At 44.7% G+C, this 25664-nt stretch overlaps 1 protein-coding gene and 1 pseudogene across 8 annotated transcripts in view; one reads left to right on the top strand and one right to left on the bottom strand.

Annotated features, from left to right (window-relative positions):
• Positions 1-22075, top strand: part of PLAAT3 (phospholipase A and acyltransferase 3) — a 32548-nt gene extending 10473 nt beyond the window's left edge. For 4 of the 8 annotated variants that reach the window (XM_072760269.1, XM_026004617.2, XM_026004618.2 and 1 more), the window contains exons 3-5: positions 4607-4709; positions 11474-11742; positions 18532-22075. In XM_072760269.1, coding sequence (XP_072616370.1) covers positions 4607-4709; positions 11474-11742; positions 18532-18633 — 474 coding nt within the window. In that variant the 3' untranslated portion in view covers positions 18634-22075. Of the gene's footprint in view, positions 1-4606; positions 4710-11473; positions 11743-14111; positions 14245-15274; positions 15466-15570; positions 15758-15898; positions 16068-18531 lie in introns of all 8 variants that reach the window. The other 4 variants (XR_012001874.1, XR_012001872.1, XR_012001871.1 and 1 more) reach the window with 3 other exon arrangements.
• LOC112924336 (peroxiredoxin-1 pseudogene) lies at positions 7410-7959 on the bottom strand (annotated as a pseudogene).
• Positions 22076-25664: the final 3589 nt, after the last annotated feature.

Below are 25664 nucleotides of genomic sequence, written 5' to 3'. Positions count from 1 at the left end.
CCATGCAGGGAGCTTGACATGGGACTCGATCCCAGGTCTCCAGGATCACACCCCGGGGTTAAAGGCGGCACTAAACTGCTGAGCCACCCGGGCTTCCCTTCATGTAGGACTTTTTAGGTATCTGATGTTTCTCCATTAGATGTAACTTCACAATTTTTGTGACCCTTTCAGATTATTTACTTAAGATCTGGTTTATAAATAGAAGTTGGATCAAAGAGTATGAGATTTTTAAGGTTAGTGATACAAATTGCCAAATGGCCCTTCAGAAAAGTTCTACTGATTTTTATTACCATCAATGAATGAGGTGTTTATTTGTATCTTTTCTTGTATTTAATATTAGTTTTTTAATTTCATCACAAACCAGTTTTAATTTGCATTTATTTGATTGCTAGTGAGGTAGAATATGTTTATTTATATTAGTGGTAATATATATTTCTCCTTTTAAAATTATTTATCATGCTCATTGTCCATTTCTTTTCTATTTTGTTATTTAAATTTTTAGTTGATTCCTAATAACTCTTTATATATTAAAGATACTGTTTTTCTATCATTTTCTTCCAGTTGATCATAGCAGTTTGTGTTTTTTTTCAATGCATAGAATGTATTGGTCTGGCTATAACAAGCAGCCCACTTAAGCTAGCTCAAGTAAAGAAGTTTTAGTTTAAGGACACATGTGGAGAGGTAAAGGGACTCTTATGAAAATCTAAGAACTGGAGCTATAATAACAAGGAGCTGGGAGGCAGTGCAGGATCAAGGTGGTTCCAGGTACCTCAGCTGGTAGAGTTAGTGTGTCTCCAAATTAGTGCTCCATCACTGATGTGACACAGCTAGCTATTTTTGATTTGCCTGCTTCTTTTTCTCCCACTATCGAAAGGTCTACTATATGGCCAGAATTGGCATTCGCTCCTCCCACCCTTGGTTTGGCCCATGATCCAGTGAAATCTCTCTTGTCTCCTCTACATCATGACTTTCTAGCTTTAGCTACCACTGCCAAAAAGCTACCCCCGCCCCCATTTCTTGGTTCAGATTTTTGAGTGAGAGCAAGAGGGAGAGCAAGAGTGACAAGGGGGTAAAATGGCGTGTGTGGACTTGACTGGCCTGGCTTCACTGATCATGGAGGATCATAGGATGAGATCTGCTTGGGCCCCCATGCCTTCCTTAGGTCCAGCTGGCTGAGGTGGGAGGCAGTAGTACAGGGTATGAAATATAGCTGTCTGGGCAGCTGGGATTGTAGGCAATCATATTCCCTTAAAGAGAGTCTGAACAAAACAGGTAATGATAAAAACTTTTTTTAAAAAAAGATTTTATTTATTTACTCATGACAGACACAGAGAGAGAGGCAGAGACACAGGTAAGAGGGAGAAGCAGGCTCCCTGCAGGGAGCCTGATGTGGGACTCGATCCCTGACCCAGGATCACAACCTGAGCCCAAGGCAGATGCTCAACTTCTGAGCCACCCAAGTGTCCCTCCCATCTAAAAAATCTTTAAAAGTTTTTAATGTGAAAGTAACTCATAGTGGGAAAAAACAAACAAATAAAATAACATGTTAAAGTCTGAATCCCAAACCCCCACTATATATTATATACAACAATTTGGTGCATTTTCCTCAGATCATGCAGAGTGTATAGTACATTTTACTTCCAATACATAAAAACATATTTTAAGCAAAAGTAGGATAATAATGATTTTCAATGTGTTTTTTTTTTCAACCAGTTCCATGACTGCTCACATAACTCCACCTTGTTTTCTCTAATGGCTGTATGTGCATATGGATGCAGGATCATTTATTTAATTGGTTCTTATTAATGATTATTTATGTTGTTTTCCCAGTAATTTCGGATGCCAGAAATTGTTCCTTGTTTTGCTTGCTAAGGAAAATGGTGGTTATTCAGTTCTTTGTAACTCTGCTTGTGTGGGAAGGTTAAAGACTTTTTGTTCCAAAATCCCATGGGCACAGAGTCTCAGCTTTGCCATTGTTACAAGCCGGCATTGCATCGGAGAGCCCTGGTTACTGTGCGGGCTGGTCCCCTGAGCCCTGCCCTGGAGAGGTAGCTTCCCTTCCCCCAACAGGTAGCCTCCTTTTGGCCCCCTTCCTAGACAAAGAACCACTTGCCAAACAAATCCCTGGGACTGTGGATCAAGCTGAGTGAAGGAGGCATCGCTGTCAATCCTTTTTTTTTTTTTTTTTTTAAGATTGTATTTATTCATGAGAGACACAGAAAGAGAGAGAGAGGCAGAGACCCAGGCAGTGAGAGAAGCAGGCTCCATGCAGGGAGCCCAACGTGGGACCCGATCCAGGGTCTCCAGGACCTCACCCCAGGCTGCAGGCAGCGCCAAACCGCTGTGCCACCGGGGCTGCCCAAATGAATAAAATCTTAAAAAAACCAAACAAACAACCAAAACCCATTCTTAGCTTGCATACAAAAATAAGCAGAGGCACCAATTTGGCACTTGTGGTTCTCATACTTCTAATTTTATAACCTGATTCCTTGAGTTCTTCACTTTGATTCTGCTGAGATGGCTCGTGTGTATCATTCAGTTATTGTTATTCTAGTTAGATCTTATGATGGAGAGTGAAGTCATTCATATTCTTAGTTCATGGCACCCTGTCCTCACTGATCCCTACAAGGCCCCCTTCTCTTGTGGGTTTTTGGTTCCCTGATACCATCATCCTGTACCCCATCTTCTCAATAGCCAGCATTCTGGAGTATTTAATGTATGTACTTTAGTCCATAGGATTCTGTTCTCATTGTTTTTTTAAAATGAGCTTTTCAGGTTTGGTTCTTATAAGACAAGTATCATTGATTTGCATGTGTGTATCTTTAATTTATAGAAGTGGTGTTGCATTGCAGAGGGCATTCTCATTTTTCCACTTGGCTCTATATCTAACAGCTTATCCCTGTTGCCATGTGAACATTGAGTCCTTGCACTAGTTAGAAACTTGGGCTCTCCTCTTTCATTTCATTTTTAAAAAGAAGTGTCCAAAAAAAAATTAAATAAATAAATAAATAAATAAATAAATAAAAGTGTCCTTGAGTGGAATTATGCGTGGCCTTGTGCCTCTTCAGAAATAGGTACCTTTGCCCTTATAAAGAGCAGGGAATTTGTGTATTTTAAAAATAAAATTTTTTTTGCCTTTTAAACTATAGATACCCATTAAAATTGTTAAAAAATTTTAAAAATTTTGTTCAAACAAAACCAAAGTCTAATTTATCCCTTTTAGTGTTCATTTATTTATTTAATAATAATTTTATTGTATTTTTAAAAGTTACATATTTGTTCTATCAATCTCTACACCCAGCCTGGGGCTGGAACTCATGATGCTGAAATCAAGAGTCACTTGCTCCACTGACCAAGCCAGCTGGACACCCCATTAGTGTTCATTTCTATGAATTTATTATTTTTTTTAAAAGATTTTATCTATTCATTCATGAGAGACACAGAGAGAGAGAGGCAGAGACATAGGCAGACGGAGAAGCAGGCTCCATGCAGGGAGCCCGATGTGGGACTCGATCCCAGGACCCCAGGATCACACTCTGAGCCAAAGGCAGACACTCAAACCCTGAGCCACACAGATGCCCTCTATGAGTTTTAATCAACACATACAATTGCACAACTGTCACTGCTGTCACACACACAGAACAGTACAGAGAGTTTAGTTGCCTCCAGTTCCCTCCTGCCTTGCTGTTGGCAGCTCCCCTCCTCACTCCTTGTCCTTGGCAATCACTGGTCATTTTTCTGTCCTAAGGTGATGCTTTTTCTGGAATGGGGCATAAATGGGAGAATACTTGCTTTGCTTTTTGGGTATGGTTTCTTTTACTCAGCACCACACAGTTGCTGCTCCATTATCTTGTGGTGTTTAATGTCTATAGAGTTTGAATTTCTTTATAGATATTTTTGCTATTATAATAAGAAAATTTGTTTTCAGACATCTTTCTACATTAGGCCTCCTTTCCTTGGTATTTGTCTGGAACACAGTGAGCTCCTTGGGTCAGTGTACCCCCTGACTGCTCCTTACTTGACATCATACTATGGATATTCACATTGTCTCCTGTTCAATCAGTAGTGTTCCCGAGGGCTGGATCCCTGCTTTGTCTTTGTCCTTGCTATTCATGGAGACCTCCCTCCCCCAGTTAAATTCCCTTTTGAGGATTTCTGAAGGCCACTTAATTCTTACCAAACAATATTTTTTTTCTTTTATTCTGGAAAACAAGTGGGATTCATAAATTGCAACAATTGTCCATTGTTTTGAAATAGGTTCTCAGTGAGGCCTGGCTGCGTTATTTTTGCCAGACTAACTACAATTACTGCATAAGAGAACATGGTTTATCCATAGCATATCTGTGAAAGATGTTTTTTTCCTGCTATTTGTAATACTCACTTGCAGATTGATTGATTGATTTATAAAGATTTTTATTTATTTATTCATGAGAGACACACAGAGAGAGGCAGAGACACAGGCAGAGGGAGAAGCAGGCTCCCCATAGGGAGCCCGATGCAGGACTCAATCCCAGGACCCTGGGATCAACAACGTGAGCTGAAGGCAGACACTCAACCACTGAGCCACTCAGGCATCCCTCTAACAGCCTTCTTGTTGGTTTTGCAGCCAGAGCCCAAAGTTGGAGACCTGATTGAGATTTTCCGCCCTTTCTACAGACACTGGGCCATCTACGTTGGCGATGGATACGTGGTCCACCTGGCGCCCCCAAGTAAGGGTGCTAAGGGCCTCTGCTGTGCCAGGGCTGGGAGGAGAGGGAGATGGGGCAGCTGTGGGTAACAGGTGATCCCAGGTTTCTCCTTGATCCCCGACCAATGGTTGGTTCCTGAGTGCTGCAACAAGGCAGGTTGGTGTGGGGCCATGGTTTTCAAACTCTGCTCCTTGGAACCCTAGGGGCTCCCTCTAGGGGCTGAGGTGGGTTTCCAAGGGGATTGCCCTGCTTTTACAGTTTTAAATATTAAGGGTTTTTCTTTTTATCAAATATTCACCTATTAAGTGTAAACCTCCCTAAGAGAGCATGGGCTTTTGGGCAGCAGGCTTGGTGATGAATCTAGTTTCTACTCTCCAGTCTTGGTTGACTTATCTGTAAACTGAAGGTAAGAGGACTTAACTAGGAGAATTCTGAGAATTCCCTACCCGTTTTCTTAAACTTTTTACTTAAACTGAAGTATAACATAAACACAGTACAGTGCACAAATATAGTAAAGTGTATAGTTGGTGAATTAAAAAAAAAAGTCTCCATCAGTGTAACAATGACCAAGATCAAGATCTAGAACGTTTCCACTACCCTAAGAGGCTCCCACATGCTGCTTCAGCATCCTCTCATCTTCCCTAAAGACAACCACTACTCTAGTTCTCTTGCCGTAGATTATTTTTGCCTTTTCTAGACCTTCACGTAGGATTTGCCACAGATTCTGTGCTCTTTTATGTCTGGCTTCTTACCCTGAAGAAGTAAGGCCGGCGAGAGTCACTGGGTCGTGAATAGCAGGAGAAGTTCTTTTTCATTCTGTGTATTTTCTGTTATATGAACATACCTCAGATTGTTACCCATTCTTCTACCAATGGACATTGGATTGGATTCCAGGTTTTGGCTGCTGTGAACATAGTGGCTGTGGACATTCTTGGCCATATCTTTGCCCACCCCTTTTACCTCTAACTAATGGCTTCACCCTGTACTTACAGAGAAATCAGAAGTAAGCAGAGTATATGGCACCTTCCCCAGCTCCGATGAACCAAACCACCACCAACTGCACCCACCCAGTCTGCCTTTTCTTTTGTTAAGATGTGAAAAATGCCTTGTCCTTGTTTAAAAAGCCAACCTCTATGTGTGGGTCCTGGGTGCTCTCTTTTGTGAGCACTGTGCTCCTCAAATTCCTCACCTCCTGTATTATGGTCCCACTCTCTACTAGATTATTCCTACTGGCATAGAAACCACTGTACTAGCTCCTGTTGATGAAATGAACAAACACTCCCTCGACCTCATGTCTTCCCTAGCTAATTCCCTGTAGAGTGAATCTTTGATTGTCCACTGTGGCCCTCATCACTTCCTCTTGCCATTCTGTCTTTGGTTCCCTCCACCAGTCTCTCTTACTTAGCCCCCTCCCAATGTAGCGCTTATCAAGGCTGCCGAAAGACTTTCCACATCTTAACAAAGCCACAGGTGAATTTTCTGGTCAAGGCTTACTTGGCTTCTTTGTAGCATTTGACATGAGATCTTCATCTCTGATCTTCTCTGGCACTTGTCTTTCTTCCTCTTTCACTGGGCCTTTCCTTCTTGGTCTCCTATGTGGGCTCCTCCTTCTCTCCCATATCCCTCTTCCTTACTCTCTCAGGTGGCCTCATTGGGCCCCTGGCTTCCAATACTTTCTATTGGTGGGTGTTTCCTAAGCGTCCCCTCAGCGCAGGCCTCCCTGCTTAGCTTCAGACTTGTATAACCTCTTGATTACTTGGCATCTCCACTTGGGTGTACAATTGGTGCATTGAACTTGACATTCTCTGAAAGAAAGCCTCCGGTGGATGACAGCTGCTCGAGCCCAAAATCTAGGTATCATCCTCAATGCTTTTCCCCCTGTATCTAATGCAACAGGAAATCTGGTTGTCTCTCTCCAAGAGGGACTCTGGGTCTAATCACTTGTCACCGTCTGCACTGTTGCACCCATCTGAAGCTCCTGCAGCTTGTTGCTGATCTCACTGCCTCTTGCCCACTTGTGGCCAGTCCGTCCTTCCCTGGGCAGCCAGCACAACCATTCTAAAGTATAAATCAGATTATATTACTTCTCTCCTTAAAGTTCTCCTCCCCCTCCCCTTCCTCTCCCCCTCCCTCTCCCCCTCCCCCTCTCCCTCTCCCTTCTTTTTCTTCTTCTTCTTCTTCTTCTTCTTCTTCTTCTTCTTCTTCTTCTTCTTCTTCTTCTTCCTTCTTCTTCTTCTTCTTCCTTCTTCTTCTTTCTTCTACTCCTTCCTTCTTCTTTCTTCTTTCTTCTTTCTTCTTCTTCTTCTTCTTCTTCTTCCTTCTTCTTCTACTCCTTCCTTCTTCTTTTTTCTTTCTTCTACTCCTTCCTTCTTCTTTCTTCTTCTTCTTCTTCTTCTTCTTCTTCTTCTTCTTCTTCTTCTTCTTCTTTCTTCTTTCTTCTTCTTTCTATCAGTTCAAGTTTAATAGAAACCACAAAGACCAAAAGTGATGTCCCACTACTGGACACATCAGTTAGCCTGCCCATAGCACAGGTCAGACTATTTTCTCCAGAGGAAGAAAGGCTGGCTTCCCTGGCCCCTGCAGGAAAGGCCTGTTCTGTCCCAGACCATGTCTGCACCAAATCTAAAGTCTTGTATTTTAGGCATCATAGTAGTACTAGAGAGATTTTGTTTTCATGGCTGCCCACTGTAGCCTGGCACTAAAAGGGCCCAGTGCTTACTTCTACTTAGAGAATTATTACTTGCTCTTCTGCACATCAGGCTTGATAGTATCATTTCCAGGCTTCCAGCCACTTCCTCATGCTTGTCAGCTAACTGGAAGGCCTGAACTAGTCTCAGAGTCTCATCCACAGAGGAGCCAACAAGGGGGTCATTCTCAGTCATCTGCCAAAGCAAACCTATATCATCAATAATAAAGAAGCCCTTGAACTAGATACATTCATCAGCCTTAAAGACTCCATATTCCTGAGCGATGGTACATATGGTGGTCTGATACCAGGGGAATGTTCATGGGTCCCAGCCCTCCTTGTTTCTTGGGTGTGTTGATCCATTCCAGATAACAAAAATGATAATCCACAGAAGCACCAGCCACTCGGCAGTTGAGTGATCTCCATGGGGCACACAAAGGAGAAGTCAAAAGAGTGGAGGAAGAACACAACGTATTTTCCTTTGTAGTTGGAGAGGCTGATGCCTTTGAACTGGCTATCTGGTGTAGTGGCCATGGCTTTGAAGGTTGGGCCAGGGTGCCCAATTTTGGCATTTCCTGAAGACATCTTGCTGTTGGCACCTAACCACTCTTGAGTGCCAGACCTTGCCCAGCCACCTCCCCTATCACACCACCTCAAGTTGAGTAAGACAGGTCCCTGGGGGGATGAGCAAAAGGCCATGACCAGGGTGTGGGGGTGCTTCTCACCATCTCTGAGACAGAACTCACCAAAAATCAGTCAGGAAGAAGACATCCCTTAGAGCTCTTGATCGGCTTTCTCATCACACTTAGAATAAGCTTCAGAGTCTGTACTGTGGCCCAGAGTCTGTACCGGACCTGGTGTGGTCTGGCCTCTGCCTACCTCTCTGACCCAGATCTTTCTCTCCGGTGCTCTTGGGGTCTCTAGACATCAACCACATTGGCCTTCCCACAGCCTCTGGAGCATTCCATGCTCTTCCTTCCCAAGCTCTTGCTCTTGCCCTTGCTCTTCCTTCTGTATGTGATGCTCTTCCCTGGATCTCAGCATAGCTGCCTCCTTTCCATCACTCCAGACTCCACTCAATACCTATTCCCTGGAGCAGCCCTCCATCCCGGGCCTTCCGGAGTCATCTCCTCCTGTAATATTTCACTTAATCTGATCCATAACACTTTCTCAACCTAAAAGTGCCTGATTTTGTTTATTTTTTAAAGGTTTATTTTATTTATTCATTCATGAGAGACACAGAGAGAGAGGCAGGGCCATAGGCAGAGGGAGAAGCAGGTTCCCCACAGGAAGCCCAAAGCAGAACTCGATCCCAGGACCGTGGGATCACATCCTGGGCCAAAGGTGGCAGATGCTCAACTGCTGAGCCACCCAGGTGTCCCTGCTTTTGTCTATTTGTTCATTGTCGGGGTGGGTCCTCTCACTAGAATGTGAGCTACTTAAGTGCAGATGCACTGTCTAGTTTATTGCTGCTATCTCCAGCACCTTGGACGAGCACTGCCCCCCACCCCGCCACCCCGCTAGTAGGACTGCAGCACTGACTACACTGAGTGGATGTCCCTGGTGGATAGGAGACAGGGAGGGCATGGCAGGGATCCTGGGGACAGGTGTGCCACAGTCATTAGACAGATGATGCTCCTTAAAGGGAAAAGATGCTTCCACATGCATCTTCTCACTTGAACTTCACAGGAATCTTGCCAGATAGGTCAGGACTGACTCATGCCACTCAGAACATGGTAGAGATTTGAGTTAGAAGGAAGCTTGGGGAACAACTCTGATGATAATGACAGCTGACACCTGCTGGGCACTCACTCTGTGCCAGGCACTGGAGAAAGCTGTGTACGTGGCCAGCTCCCATAACCCTTGCAGCCCCCCACCCCGCCCCCATGGTGCTGTAGAGACAGGAAGGACTGTTATTGTCCCTGTGCTACAAGGAATTGACTCAGAAGTTAAGCACCTTGCCTAAGGTCACACAGCAGGTGGGAGGTGGTGGAAGTGGGACTCGAACTCTGGCTGTCTGACTTTCAACTCTGCCTTTATCCACGATGCCACACTACCCAGTCTGACATTTTCCAAAACTCACTCATCAGATGTATGCCACAGCCACGTGCCCTTTCTGTGATTGTTTAATATTTTCCTTAATGGACTAACTTTAAAAATAGAAAGGAATTTTTTAAAGGAGCTTTAAATAACTATATTGATATGTGTTTGTGTATCAATTTTGGTATGTATTTGGGGGCTTGCACATCATTGGCTCAGCAAAGTTAAGTGACATGTCAAGACCACTCAGTGATGCAGCCAGAATCCAAGCCCAGAGTTTCTGATCATCAGCCCGTGCCCTCGTGTACCACCCCCAGAGTGGCACTCTCAGCGCAAAGTTTAAGGAAGCCTTACTCTTAGGGTTTGACTGTATACATGCCTAGCCCTGAAGTGTGGAGCCTCCTTAAGTTTTGTGGTGTAGGCACCCTGCTTACCTCACCTCCTTCTCAGCCTTGCCACCCTCCCTACTTGGGGGCTGAAACTCACGTGGTCCCATTCCCACATTGACCCCCTCCACAGACTCAGAACTCTGCATGGCACCATGTCTTTTCTTTACTCCAATGGCTCCTTCAAGCACCTCCTGCCCTATTGGTAGGAAGCCTGAACTACCCTGGTTTTCTAAAATCTCAGGAATCTACTCAGGGCAAAGGGGCTTAGTCCTCTTTGGAAAGGCCTGGAATCTGATCAGCCCCTCCTGCCACTGCTTGTTCCTGTCACATGGTGTCACCTGGAAGACTGTTCCTGCGCAGCTAACAGGGTGCCTCCGCAGCCAGGAAAGGCCTTGGAGATCCCATCCCAGCAGGGCCGCAGAGGCTCTTTGAGGGATAGTGGGTCTCTCTGGGGCCTACCTCTTTGGTACGCACACACTTTTTCAGCCATCACAAACAAAGCACGCTCACATTGTGTAGGTTGACTGCCTTGGGACACTTGCCCAGTCTCTGTGCTGACATCAGCCTTTCCTCCACACCATCCTGGTCCTTGTATTGACCCTAGACTCCCTTTCTTTGAGTTTTCTTTTCTTTTTTTTTTTTTTTTAAATTGAAGTGTAGTTGACATATGATGTTATATTAGTTTCAGGTGTATAGGGTAGTGACTGGACAAGTCTACATGGTGTGCTGTGCTCACAAGTGTAGCCATTATCTGTCCCATACAATGCTAGTACACCACCACTGACTATATTCCCTGTGTTGTGCCTTTTATCATCGTGACTTATTCATGCCATAGCTGGAAGCCAGTACCTCCCAGCCCCCTTCACCCATTTTTCCCCATCTCCCCATTCCTTCCCTTCTGTAACCACCAGTTTAGTCTTATGGGTCTGTTTCTGCTTTTCATTTCTTTAGTCACTTCTTTTGTTTTTGGGATTCCACTTATGAGTGAAATCATATGGTATTTGTCTTCCTCTGTCTGACTTCTGTCACTGAGCACAAGTAACCTTCTGTCTGCCAGGTTGTTGCAAAGAGCAAGATCTCATCCTTTTTAATGGCATAGTAATATTCCACAGACAGTTTAATTTCTGGAGCTTTGTTGCCCCTTTGCCCCTCAGCCTTGGCCGGGGCCATGCTGGTGTACCTATGGGCCTCCCTGGCAATGCCTCTCCAGCTGTGGGTCCCTTTGGGTACTTTGCTCCAAGGAGAACTACAAATCCATTCGCCTTTCTGCAGTCTTCAGCTTTGTATTTGTCAGGGAGTGTAGCCTTGATGGAATCACAGAAGGTTCATAATCTGTTCCCCCAGGGAGATGGGGGTGCTCAGGGCCCATATTTGTATAAAAGAGGGCCCCTGAGGAGCCACAGGGTGAAGAAGGCCCCTTCTCTAGGTTAAAAAAAAAATCAGAAAAATCAGAATGAATCATGAAACTTGACCATTCCTCATTTCAGATAAGGAAACCAGGGCGCAGACCACAAGCACCTTCTCCAGAGCCACACAGTGTATGTCTGACCCTGCTCCCTTTTCCCTTTCCTTCTGCTCATGCTGTTGTGGAGGGTGCCAAGGGCCTGTGGATGGACCCCTCTGGGCCTGCCCAGAACCAATCCCTCTGTTTTCCCTTTGCCAATCCTCAGGTGAGGTTGCGGGAGCTGGTGCGGCCAGCATCATGTCCACCCTGACCGAGAAGGCCGTGGTGAAGAAGGAGCTGCTGTACGATGTGGTCGGGAGAGACAAGTACCAGATTAATAACAAACACGATGACAAGTACTCGCCGCTGCCTCCCAGCAAAATCGTCCAGCGGGCGGAGGAGCTGGTGGGGCAAGAGTTGCCCTATTCGCTGCCCTGTGAGAACTGCGAGCACTTTGTGAATGAGCTGCGCTATGGAGTGGCCCGCAGTGACCAGGTGCGTCCTCAGCCTGTGTCCGTGGCCGCATGAGCCAAAGCAGTCTGCGGGCTGATGGTGGCTGGGCATTGGTGTGGCCAGGCCCCGTAGACCAGTGTGGTCTGTGAGTCACAGCCAGGGTGGAATCTTGTGTTTCCAGGATAGTGCTGGTTGTCTTTTCTCACTTAAACATTGCTGAAAGTGAAGAAACCACACCAGAAGTTTCCTGGGACCTCGCACAGAGGAGCTGTGGAGCATAAACAGCTCATTTTCTGAGGCTTAACAGAATTTCAGTTTGTCCACATTAAAAAAAAAAAAAGCTAATTTCTTAGCATGTCTAATGATGGGAGTTTTGCTGGTCCATAATATCCTGCTTTAAGACCTGTGCTGCATGCCAGCGGCCGTTCCCATGATCAGAGATCTTGTAATCAGCTCCCAGGCCTGGCTCACCTGGCAGGCTGGCCCCTAGGAGATGAACAGCAGGGAAGTCTGGGCGTGGTGCTGACTCTCCGGGGTAGGTCGCGGCCCCTATAGAATATGCACTCTCAGGACTAACCAGGGCCCATGGTCTTATATTTGATTACGCTCTTTGACTGTGCAGCACGTGCTCAGTGAGGCTATTGTTGATTTCCTTGACAAAGTACTTTTTATATGAAGCTGCTGCCTCATTTGTTCTTACTCCATGAGGTTCTGTAAAGACCAAAGGCCACATGGTTCCTCCTGCATTATCTGCAAACTGGTTCTCCCACCCTGACAAATGGCTTAGCTAGAAAGGCTCTGGGGACAGATGCTCTCATGCAGGTTCCCACCAAGACCCCTGCTGCCACAAAGCCATGCTTGATGACCTCTGAAGGAAAGCTCAAGACTGAGTGGCAGTTAAACCCCAGGAGGTCGGGAGCTTCCTCCAAACCTTGTTGTTGTGGCTTCTGGCTGCTAGGAACGCCAGGTCTGGATCCCAACTGATGTAAATGACACTGGTGTGTTTCCTGACAGTGCACATGGCTATGGTGGGCACATTTACAGGCAGCGCCAAGATCTATATTTTTTAACCATTGAAGACCTCCAAATTCTTCTCTGTAATGGTCCTTGGGGGTTTTGACAGCCACAGCATACAATCGAGGCAAGCTGTGCTTGGGGAGTGAGGGCATAGTTGACCGTCTCAGGTAAGGGTGTGTTAGTTTTGGGTACAGAGTTTGTATTTTCATCCTTTTTATTCCTGGGATTTGGGGGTCCATGGGCTTCGTTGGATTTCTTGGCATCAAATGATGATGAGACATCTTTTTCTTTGCCGTTCTTGATTCTGCCTAAGTGCCTGGCTCTGTTCATGGGTGCAATTTCTCCATCCTTGATCGTGACACTCTTTTAATGCCGCATGTGGGAAAAAGTACAATTCTGCTGATTTGGGGACTTGTGCCTTTATTTGGGGGCAGTGGCTATGACAGCAAACTCTCCCTTTGGATTGTCACAGGAGCTGTTGCGCCTGGATAGTGCTGGAAATAGGAAGAAGTCGAGCTTTCTCACTGATTCCTGCTGATTTCAATTGTTTCCACTGTGTTTTGTTCATGTCAGTGTTGCTGCTATACATGCAGGCTATAAAGACATTGTGGCTCACAGACTGGGGAAGGAGCTGGGGAAAGGGCCACTGCATACACTGGCCTGGTAGACAGACTGCAAATTAAAAAAAATTTTTTTTAAGATTTTATTTATTTATTCATGAGAGACACACAGAGAGAGGCAGACATGAGACTCGATCCCAGGACCCCGAGATCATGACCTGAGCCAAAGGCAGCCACTCAACCACTGAGCCACCCAGATGCCCCCAGATTGCAAATTAAGACAATAGACTTCTGCGTTGGGATGTTTTCTAAGGTGCAGAGTGCATCCTCAACACTCAGTAACAGAAGGCATTTTCTTGACATTGAGTCTGAAGCTCTTGATGCCTTGGGAGCTTGAGTCTCTGGCCCTCATGTTTTAGTTCTGTGGCATACTGTCAGGTTTTCGAATTGTCCACAAAGAGAGCTGTGTACATCAAACATAATTGTTGAAGTAAAAGAAGAGCTAGCCACACCGGACCTAATTACTGAAAGCTTATTAGAGGCAGAGCAAGCCCTGGTCTGAACCACCAGTAGCTATGCTTGAGTGCGCTTTTAGGCATGTGAAATAAACCAGGTCAAGGACCAGAGGTCAAAGGGGAGGGGGAATGTTTCAAACAAAGTGAAGGATGAATCTGAGCTCTGTGCTGTATGTGTGTGTCTGTGTGTGTGTGCACTCAGCAGCCCCCTAACAAAGCCAAACTACCACATCAGCAGTCATCTGCTTCTGTTAGATCTGTGTAATATGTAGTTGCCTATGTGCTATGTCAGTGATGTTTTCCTGTGCTTGTTTATTAGGACGTCACCTGTTTATCCTCCTAAAACTCCCATACTCTCTGCCTCACTGATGGGATGGTTTCCTCCTCATCTTCTTGCCTTTTCAAGTTTTGGAAACATGCTGTTGGCATTTGAGGTTAGCAGGTGCACAAAGGTTTGGTATCAGGTTTCTGGGCTTACTATGCATGCTTCTATCTCTTTGTCTTTTGCTGTTTTTTTTTTTCTGGAAAATATTTTATAATTTAAGTTCTAAATTTTGAAAGTAATGCATGCACACAATTTGAAAAAAACCAGACCAGTACTCAAAAAAGACCTGTAACAAAAACCTCTCTCTACGCCTCTCCATCTGCCCAGGCAGCCACTCGTCTCTCTTTCAGTTTGGCATTTACCTATCTCTGAATTTCTAAGAAATATATGTATACTATCATCTTTTTTAAAAAAATATTTTATTTATTTATTTGAGAGAGAAAGAGTGAGTGCAAGAGCACAAGCGGGAAAGGGCAGAAGGAGAAGAAGAAGCAGACACCCCGCTGAGCAGAGAGTCCAACGTGGGGCTTGATCCCAGGACCCTGAGATCATGATCTGAGCTGAAGGCAGAAGCTCAACCACTGAGCCACCCAGGTGGCCCTGCTACCATCTTTTTATTTGAAAAAATTAGATATGCTCTTTTGACAACTTCTTATGCTAAGTGAAGACTAAGCTGTTTAAATCATTGTTCCTGCCCCTTCCCCAATCTCTCCCTATCATTTTATATTATATATTTTTATTAAATTAACACTCAGTGTTTGTGTTATGTTTATGTAAATTTTACTCACAGCTGAGAGTTGTAGTGTATTATGAATTTTCTTTTTTGGGGGGAAGGGTTTCTTTTTTCTTGAAGATAATTATCTCCTTACATCACTCATTTTTCCTTGGACCTGTTGTCAGTTCTCTGTATAGTTTTCCACAAGGGAAATCATGTCCACTAGTCTATCATTTTCAAGATGTTCCCCTTGGACACATCCATCCCCAGAGATGGCCATTCTGCTGTCTATGCTGGTTGGCTCTCGGCTGACTGCATGGCTTTACCCCAGGACCTCCCTTGTCTGTCATTCTTGAGGTTTTCTTTGCCTTTCTCTTGGATTGGATTTCCTGGTTCTATGAGCTCTTCATTTCTTTATTTCTCTGTTTTTCTCTCAATTTAGGTAGACCACATCCCTCAGAAGTGGCCTTTGATTAGAAAAACAGCACTGGAATAATGGGGCCACCAGGCTCTGGGGGCACACCTCTCCCCTCTGGTTTGGCTACTGTATGAGCTTCCTATGGCTGCTATAACAAATCACCACAGATTTCATGGCGAAAAACACCCCAAGATTATTGTCTCACAGTTCCCGAGGTCAGAAGTCTGAAAATAACTATACAGGGTAAAATCAAGATGCCAGCAGGGCTCTGCTCTTTTCTGGAGATTCTAGGGGAGTATCTGTGTTCTTGTCTTTCCCAGCTTCCGGAGGCTTCCTGTGCTTGTGGCCTGTCCTCCATTTTCAAAGCCAGCAATTGCCAGTTGAGCCTTTCTCACACTGCATGATACTGATGCTTCTGACTCTCTCTTACATCTTTTGAGAAACTTTGTGATGACACTGGGCCCACCTGGATAATCCAGGATTATCTCTCTCCCCCACTTTATTAAGGTAAATTGATTAGCAATTTAATTCCATCTGGAATCTTAGTTCCCCCTTAACCATGTAACACAATATACTTAGAGGTTCCTGGAATTAGGACATAGACACCTTGAGAGGGACCATATGTCTCCTTACCCCTATTCTCTACAGCTGGTACAAAGTTGTTGCCCTGGAGTCTGCCCTCCCCATCGCTCTCAAGTTCCCTTCTATCCTTTCCTGCGCTGCAGTGCCCTCTTCTGTGGCTCACATCTTCCCTGGTTCACCTTCTTGTTTTGGTGGAACTTCCTTCAGCAGCTTCTTGAAAAAGGATGTATGGAAGGTACGTTTTTTGAAACCCTCATTTCCGAATTATTTTTTATTTTACTCTTCCACTTGGTTTTATGGTTTGGGTACAGAACTCTAGGTTAGAAACTGTTTTACTTTGGACTTTTGGAGGCAATGTTCTACTGTCTTCTTGCTTCCAGCATCTCTTTGGAGAAATCTAAAGTCATCCGAACTCTTGATCGTTCCTGTTTCCTGTTTTTCTCCCCCTGCTCTAGCAATCGCAGTATCTTTTCTTTATCCAATTTTCTAGAATTTCACAGTAATTTGCCTTGGCGGGGGTCTACGTTTATCCACTAAGAGGGGCCTCAGAGCACCGTTTCAATCTGAAAACGTATGTCCTTTAGTCCTGTTAATTTTCATGAACTATTTCACTCTTTTTTTTTTTTTTTTTTTTTGAACTATTTCACTCTTGATTCGCCTCTGAGTTTCCTATATTATTTCTGTCTGGAACATATATTAATCGGATGTTGGACTGCCTGGATTATTCCTTATTTTTTATCTTTGACTTCTATTTTCTGTGTTTTTATCTTTTTGGTATATTTTTTTTCCTAAGAGATTTCCTCAACTTTATCTTTCAAACTTTGTATTGACTCTGTCATTTCCATTGTACTTTCTAAGAATTGTACCATGTTCTTTTTTAAAAAGATTTTATTTATTTATTTGAGAGACAGAAAACACAAATGGAGGGAGGGGAAGAGGGAGAGGGAGAAGCAGACTTCCTGCTGCGTAGGGAGCCTGACACGGAGCTCGATCCCAGGACCCCAAGATCACGACTTGAGTTGAAGGCAGATGCTTAACCGACTAAGCCACCCAGGCAACCCTGTCTTCTGTTTCATAGGTCCTTCTCAGATGTCTAGTTTCTTGGTCATTTGCCAGTGATTAAGGGTGGGGGATTTGCTGCCTAATGGAAGCTTTGAATGAACTGGAAGGGGACAGTGGCTTGTTGACTTTGAGTTTCCCTCCTGGATGATAAAGGTGGACAGTTTGGGAGTCCTTGGCATGAGTATCTTTTCTTTCTTTTTTTCTTTCTTCTTTTTTTAAAGTTTATTTATGTAAGCAATCTGTATACCCAGTGTGGGGCTCGAACTCACCACCCCAAGATTAAGAGTTGAATACTCCCCCGACCGAGCCAGCCAGGCACCTCAGATATCTTATGTTTCCACTTGGGCTGGTCAGATTCTCCAGGAAAGTTTTCCTGACTCTGGTGTGGTAGGTAAAGTTCTGGGGGAGCAGAGAGAGGGAGGAAGGCCAAGAGTCTCACAGTTAGCATGTTTATGGTCTCCCAGTCCCTTGTTTTTGGTATGATATCTGCATCCTCATGTGTGCTTCTCGATTCCCAGGCCCCCAAGTCTTCTTCATCCTCCGCAGAGAATAAACTTTCAGACTTCTGCTGTCATTGGGCAGGAGGTGGGGTGGGGGCATCCGGGGATCTAGCTGAAGCTCTTTCTCTCTGCTGTTTCCAGAAGTATTTGCTGCTGCAAATAGCTGACCCTTCCCGAGTCTCCTGTTGTATAATTCGGATTGATCCTCAACTTTTCCCACTGCTGCTTTAGAATTTAGAGTTCTGTAGGTCCTTGTGGAATTACACCTAAAACAAATGCCTTACTGGGAACCCTGGGTGGCTCAGTGGTTGAGTGTCTCCCTTTGGCTCAGAGGGTGATCCTAGGGTCCTGGGATTGAGTCCCACATTGGGTTCCCTGTGGGGAGCCTGCTTCTCCCTCTGCCGATGTCTCTGCCTTTCTCTCTGTGTCTCTCATGAATAAATAAATAAAATCTTTTTTAAAACCCAAAAAACAAAAAGCAAATGCCTTACTTTACTCTTGGTTAGGTTTCAGGAGGGAGTGAAATTTGACATGTGTTCACTTTTTACCCTGAGATCTACTCTTACTTTTGCAACATTTTTTTTCTATATGAGCAATACAAGTCAGAAATACTAATAATTTAAAGTATCGCGTCACTACTACTCCTAAGTGGGTCATTTATATAAGAACCCATAAAGAGCACCTCTGTGCCTGGCAGAGCCGGGTGCGGGGGATGCAGTGAGGAACAAGATAAATGACACAGGTGAGGTCCTTGCTCTTCCTGGAGTCACAGTTGTGACCTAGTAAGTGTTCGAGAGCAGTTCCTGGGCCATCTCACACTTGCTTCAAGGGCTCCCCGATGGCCAGACAGGATGTCAGCCATCTGGGCTTCATTTCATCCATTCCACTACTACCCCTGGGGACTTGTGTGCTTTAAATACCTACTGTGGATTGGGTTGTACTGCCCTGACCAGCTGACTCCATGCAGCTGTCCTTTCCCCAGCCAGCCCTCATTTCTCTGCCAATATTTGTTGACTCCTGGGTTTGTCAAGTGGGCCAAGGGGTGCATGAGTCTCCTTGAGCTGAATGTTCTTGTTGAATGTACAGCCCGTACTCGGATTCCCAATGGGCTCTGACCTCCCCTGCTCTCTCTTGCAGGTCAGAGATGCCGTCATGGCGGCTGGCATCGCAGGAGTGGGCTTGGCAGCCATGGGCCTCATTGGAGTCATGTTCTCAAGAAACAAGCGGCAGAAGCAATAAGTTGAAGGGATTATCCTATCAGCAGTGACTTTATACATTTAGGAGGTCTCGTTGCACCAGAGGTTTTGAGGTTTGGTTTGTGGATTTCATTCTGTTTTATAATAAGGCTTATTTTTACAGAATAAAATAAAGCCCAACAGGGGAGGATTTTACTGGAAGAAATGCAGCAGGAATTGCCTGGTGTGAAGTCTATTAAGGGCACAGCTGGACTCTGTGTCTGGCCACACCAGATTGTGCTGTGGCCCTTTGGTGGTTTTCTCTTACTTTCTCTTTGTGGCTGCATTCTTGATCTTGCAGGAGACAGTCCAGCTCTAGTTCTTTCAAGTAATGGGAATTTCTGGTTGTGGGGAAACAGGGGAACAGCAAGGGAGATGCACAGACCTGGCTGATAATGCAAGAACAAGGACCATTGGACACCTAGAATCCTTGGCCTGGAACTAGAGCCAGCATGGTTTCTAGGACTCCGCAGCTGGAGTCTATGGATGTTCCATGAAGTAAAACCCGAACCAAAGCAAACTTCTGCCATAAGGAAAGTCAGTAGATGCTCTTTCCAATCTTGTGGAAACCTCCTGTATCTCTTTCTGTTCTCCACATCCTTCCTCTGCCTTGTGGCTCCTACTCCCCAACGCTCCTGCTTCCTTTCTGCTTGGGCTTGCCGCAAGCCCCAAATATGATCCCACACCCCTCCTGGGCCCTTCTTCCTGGGTCCCCTCAGTTTCACTCTACCCATGGACTGAGGCTCTTGGCTTTCCAGCTCATCCTATTCATGGCCCAATCAGCTCTTCCCAGGAGGAAGGGTCACATGGTGGGGAGTTGCCTCAGATCTTCCTGGCTGTGGCTGCCCACATGACTGGCCTCCGGGTGGTGGAGCCCTCCTGGGAGGGGTTGGGGATGAGGCAAGACCTGTCATGGCTGGTCACTTGAGTACTGCTGCTACTGCTTGCTGGACTTGGCAGATGTTCAAAGTCGCCATTTCTCTGAAGGAGGCTTTCATGGCTTCCTCAGAAATATTCTGCTGGGACAAACTGGCCTTCCACCCACAGGGCAAGGCTTCCCATCTGGTTGCAAAAGTTTCTTTTGTTGATCTTAGTTGTCTAGAGACTGGATGGGAGCCCGGGCAGGATTCACAATGGCTCCATGCCAGCTGCCTCCTGCTTGACCCAATCTGGTCCAGAGTAAACACATGCATCCTGGGATCGAGCCTGCTTCTCCTCCCTCTGCTGGCCGCTCCCCCTGCTTGTGTGCCCTCAATCTCACTCTGTCAAATAAAACCTTTAAAACAAAACAAAACAAAAGTGCCTTTCCACATTCTGTGAGCTGTTCTAGCAAGTCATTGAACCTAATGGGGGTCATGGGAACCCCCAATGTATAACCCATGGATAGAAGGACAGGGGCCTTGGACTTGTGGATGACATCTGAAAGCAGGAGCAGGGGCTATAATCCTGTGGGACTAAGCCCTTACCATGGGGTCTGTGCTAGCTCCAGGTATCACTGTCAAAATTGAAATGAATTGTTGAACATCCATGTGGTGTCTGGAGAATCGCAGGATTGGTTGGGTTGATGGTGTAATAAAACACTCCAAGAGGTTCCGGCAAAGTCTCAACCCACTAGGGAGATATAATCATTCTCGATTTGTTTGCATCTAATAAAAATCTCAAAATACATAACTGAGAATGTTGGCCTATGGCATGGAGAAATTGACAAATTCTCCATCATGGGGGGAAATCTCAATACACCGCTCTTAGAAACTGATAAATCAAGAGACACAAAAATCAGTGAAGATATAGAAAATTTGAACAACTTACCAACAAGCTGATTTCATACATATGGCACAGTATATCCTAACAGTGCACCATATAGTATATAGATAGTACAGTTGTGGCATACAGATTCTTCCTGACCATGCATGAAGGAACATTTGTAAAAACTGGCCATATCCTGGGCCCTAAAGCAAGTCTCAGCAAATTTCAAGAGACTGATAACATAAAGATTATCTTCTTTAATTATAATGCGATTCAATTAGAAATCAGTAACGAATTGATAGCTAGAAAACCGTTCTACTTCAAGAAATTTTAGAGCACATAAAGGAAATCCTCATGTACTGTTGGTGGGAATGCACATTGGTGCTGCCACTATGGAAAACAATATGAAGATTCATCAAAAAATTAAAAATAGAACTACCATATCCTGCACTTCCATTTTTGGGTATTTATCCAAAGAAAACAAAAACACTAACTCAAAAAGATACCTGCACCCCTGGGTTCACTGCACCCTTATTTACAATAGCCAAATATGGAAGCAACCTAAGCATTCATCGATGGATGAATGAATAAAGAAGATGTGATCTATGGAATATTCAATGGAATATTATTCAGCCGTAAAAAGAAGGAAATCTTGCTATTTTCAACATCATGGATAGACCTTGAGGGTATCATGCTAAGTGGAATAAGTCAGACAGAGAAAGACAAATACTGTATGATCTCACTTATATGTGGCATCTAAAACCAAACAAAACCAAACCCCAAATAAGCAAACAGCAACAACAAACCAAACCAAACCAAAACAAAACAAAACAAAAAAACTAAGTGATGGATAAAGAACAAGTAGTTGGTTGCCAGAGGTAGTGTAGAGAGGCTAAATGGCTGAAGGGGGTTACAAGGTAGAAACTTTCTGCTATAAAATAAGCAAGTCATGGGGATGTAATGTATAGCACGATATTATAGTTAAAATAAGGTATTGTTTATTTGAAAATCGCTAAAAGAGCAAGTCTCGGAAGTTTACATCAAGGGCAAAAAGGAGGGGGGAGAAATTGCTAGGATGGCTTAGAAGAGGCAGTCCAGGGGAGAGGAAGAGAACCCAGTGCCCAGGAGTGAGGCTTCCCCAAGGAGAAAGAACACAGAGCCTGAAGAATGAGGACCATCCTGAGAGGTGTTAGGAGCCTATTCCTTGTAGATACATTAGTGATGAGCACACGGAACACTTAACTAACAAAGAAGATGATACAGAAATTCCTTACAAGAAATTCTACCATAATTCACAAGAAACCTCAGTGAGGAAGACCATATAAATATACCCATGTAGTAAGGCAACTACAAATACCGTTTCTGGCCAAAATAGTGATGTAACTATTGGAAGGATGAGGGTAAGGAAACTGTGGGTGAGGGTGGGAGAACAGTAAAGATGCTAAGCCCTAATTTTACAAAGAAGTCATTGCTATTTCCATTGTAAAAACCCAGAAGGAGCAAAAGTGTGTTCTTGAAAAATTTAGAAACAAAGAGCAGAACACAAAGGACAAGTGATTGCCTCTGGAGAGAGGAAGTAGGAGGTCCAAAGGATGTTCTTTTCTATTATGCACACTGCAATGCTACTGACTTTTAATCTATGTGTGTAACTATATACATTACTGTGTTAAAACAATAAAATGATGCTTAAGAAAAAGAAAGTGCCTAATACATATAAAATACCATATAGAAACAAAACCGAAACACACATACAAAACTACAAAACCCAGGATCTCTCCTCTCTGTAATCCTAAAATCCAAAAAGCTCTAAAAACCCAAGGTAGGTGGCAAATCACATGAAGGAAAACATGCCTTGAGCGGATGTGAGGCTTTTAATAAGCTTTATTTATTCCATCTCATGCATCAGTCATAGCTTCCACTGCAGAAACAGTAACATGCTTCATTAGGAAGTATTACCTGACTGCCCATTCCTGTCCCTGACCTCTTGATTATATGCACCGTATTTTCTATCTGAAATCCAAAAACTTTCAAATTCCAAAACACACGTATGTCTTAAAGGATTTGCCTAAGACTTGTTGTCACGTTTTATACTTCCTACAGGGATATATATGTGTTTACAAGGAAAAAGAACTTGAAGGATATATTCAAACCTGGTATGATATGTGGTAACCTCTGGGGACAGGGAAGGGAGACTTCAGCCTTATCCAAAGTGCCCAATTTTTGGCAAGAACAGCATCATTTCTAATTTCATAAAGGATACGCTGTTAAGTTCTAAAAATACAGAGACTACTAGAGTCACCGATATCATATTCCTAATTTATAGAGCTAAATTCAGCCTCTATGAAGGAGGCATAGACTGAAGAGAGGATCTCCACCAGGAAACATACTGGAATCAGGGTCTGCACCAAGGTCATCATAAGATGAGGTCATCAGGGTGAGCCCTAAGCCAACAGGGCTGGTTTCCTTGTAAGAAAAAGTAGCATAGACACAGGGAGAAGAATGCAATGTGAAAACAAGGAGACACACAGAGGAAAGACAGAAGCAGACACTGAAGCCCTATGGCTAAAGCCAAGGAACGCCAAGGACTGCAGCAAACCCCCAGGAACGAGGTAGGAACAAGCACGGAGTCTTCCCCACAGACTCACAGAGGGTATGGCCCCGCCGACAACTGATTTCTGACTGCCAGACTCCAGAACTGTGAGACGATACATTTTTGATATCTTAAGCCCCCTCATTTGTGGTACTTAGTGACAGCAGCCCTCACACATCACCTGTGCCTACTCATTCATGACCTCTCAGGTCCTGGATGACACGTTCCATAAAGAATTATGTCTGCCTCAAACATTAACATGTCTACAGCACTGGGTCCACTGTCTCACACAAACCAGGTGTTCAAAAAAATGTGCGAAAGGATGGAGTCTAGAAAGAAATTTCAGGTGAAACGATGTGAAACTCAGGTATTGATGGAAATGTTTCAGGAACCCTCAACCACTGAGTCATGGCACCAGAAAAGAACCACCAGTTATTAAGTACAAGCTATTGCTACTAGTAACATTAACAGCCAAAGTTAAGGGATTAGTGTCTTTTCTTTTTAAAGGAATAGGAATTAAAACTAACTCAGGGTTATCCCCGTAATAAGTGACACCGTCATTCCTTTGCATGCTTCTATGTTTTCTTGAACGTCAGTGGGACAAGTGGAATCAGAAAGGTATGCCAACCCTCCTCCTGTGTCTCTGCCTCTTTCTCTCTCTCTCTCTCTCTCTCTCTCATAAATAAGTAAATAAATCTTTTAAAAAAAAGAAAAAAAAAGAAAGGTATGCCAAGGGGCACCTGGGTGGCTCAATGGTTGGGCATCTGCCTTTGCCTTAGGTTGTGATCCCGGGATCCTAGGATCAAGTCCCATATCAGGCTCCCTGAGGGGAGCCTTCCTCTCTCCTCATCTCTCATGAATAAATAAAATCTTTAAAAAAAAATAAGAAAGAAAAGAAAAGAAAAGACAAGACAAGACAGACATGCCAAGAATTACATTCAACTCTGGCATATTCATGAAAGAGTATTTTACAGGAATAACACATAAAAACTGCTGTATGGTGAAAAGAAGATAATAACTAGTAACAGTACTCGTAATAATAACGGCCCACAGTTATTAAGCACAAACTCTTTTCTAGGCATGTAATTCTCTGCATTTTATAAATACTTATTTATTTAGCTTCACCTGGATTTTTGCAATAGCTTCATAACCAGTCTCACCAAATGCACACCTGTCCCTAAAAATCTATTCTAAATAGCCAGAGCGATCCTCTGCTCAAAGAACATCACGCCTCTGCTCAAAACATGGCTCCTATATCCATCCCCCAGAGGAAAAGCCTGAGCCCTTGGCATAGGCCGAGTATGAGCAGGACCTAAATGCCTCTCTGACTTTATCATTAAGCCTCATCCTGTCACAAGGCACCTGGGTGTCTCAGTGGTTAAGAATCTGACTCTTGGGAATCCCTGGGTGGCTCAGTGGTTTAGCACCTGCCTTTGGCCAAGGGTGTGATCCTGGAGTCCCGGGATCGAGTCCCACATCAGGTTCCCTGCATGGAGCCTGCTTCTCCCTCTGCCTGTGTCTCTGCCCCCCGCCCCGCCCCCGTCTCTAATGAATAAATAAAATCTTAAAAAAAAAAAAAAAAAGAGGGAGTCTAGAAAGAAATTTCAAGTGAAAAGGTGTGAAACTCAAGTTTTGATGGAAATGTCTCAGGAACAACAGTCCTCAACCCCTGAGTCGTGGCACCAGAGTAGAGCCACCAGTTATGAAGTACAAGTTATTGCTAGTAAGAACATCAAGATCCACAGGTGAGGGATTATTGTCTTTGCTCTTTAAAGGACTAGAAATTGGAACTCACTCAGTAATCCCCGTAATAAGTGACACCGTCATTCCTTTGCACACTTCTATGCTTTCTTGAATGTCAGTGGGACAAGTGGAATCAGAAAGGCATGCCAAGACTGGGGAAGAGTTAAGGTGGTGGAGGAGTAGAGGACCCCAAGTCCATCTGGTCCCTGGAATTTAGCTAGAGTCATCAAATCATTCTGAACACCAGCAAAATCAGTGGGAGATCTGAGAAAAGAAATGCTGCAATTCTACCAAAAGAAAAGTGACCACTTTTTTGCAAGGCAGGTGGTGAGGAGACTTGAATTCAGGGTGATAATCTATGGAGGATATGGCCACGGGAGGAGCCTGCATAAGGTGCTACCGCAAAGTCATAGAAGCAGCCAGCGCAAAATCAGAACTTGAGAGTCTGCACAGCGGGGCGGGGGGGCGGGGGCGCGGGCACCACGACGACTCCCTGGCTGGAAGGTGCTCGGGTGGCGAAGCGGAATCCCGGGTGGGACAGCATGGCCTCAGGATCCCTGGGGTCACGGGACAGGGGTGCCTGAAGGAAGCAAAGGTCCCAAGCAGCAGAGCAGGGAGGCCAGATGCAAACAGCAACACTGGCACCAGCTCTCAGATGGGGGGTTGCCGTCAACCTCGAACCAACCCATGGTCTGCGGGCTGCGCTCCAAGCAGTGGTGTAACCCCCCAGATATTCCCCTACTCCCCAGACTCCTCCCTGCTGCCCCACCTCCCACCCCTCCACTCCCCATCAGGAGCCGGACAGGTGCTCTTGCAGCAGCAAGAGTCCATAAAGTTTAGAGTCTCGAATAGGGTGGTGGGACTGAGATAAAAATGCTGGGCCACAGGCTGGGTGAACCCAGACTGTAGATGGAAACCAGGGAGCCAAGAGTGATCGCTTCTCTGTGAGGGCTCAC

This window comes from Vulpes vulpes, chromosome 5, assembly GCF_048418805.1.
Source record: "Vulpes vulpes isolate BD-2025 chromosome 5, VulVul3, whole genome shotgun sequence".
NCBI lineage: Eukaryota > Metazoa > Chordata > Mammalia > Carnivora > Canidae > Vulpes > Vulpes vulpes.
Note: the sequence above shows the minus strand (reverse complement) of the source record. Positions and strands in the feature narration are given on the sequence as shown.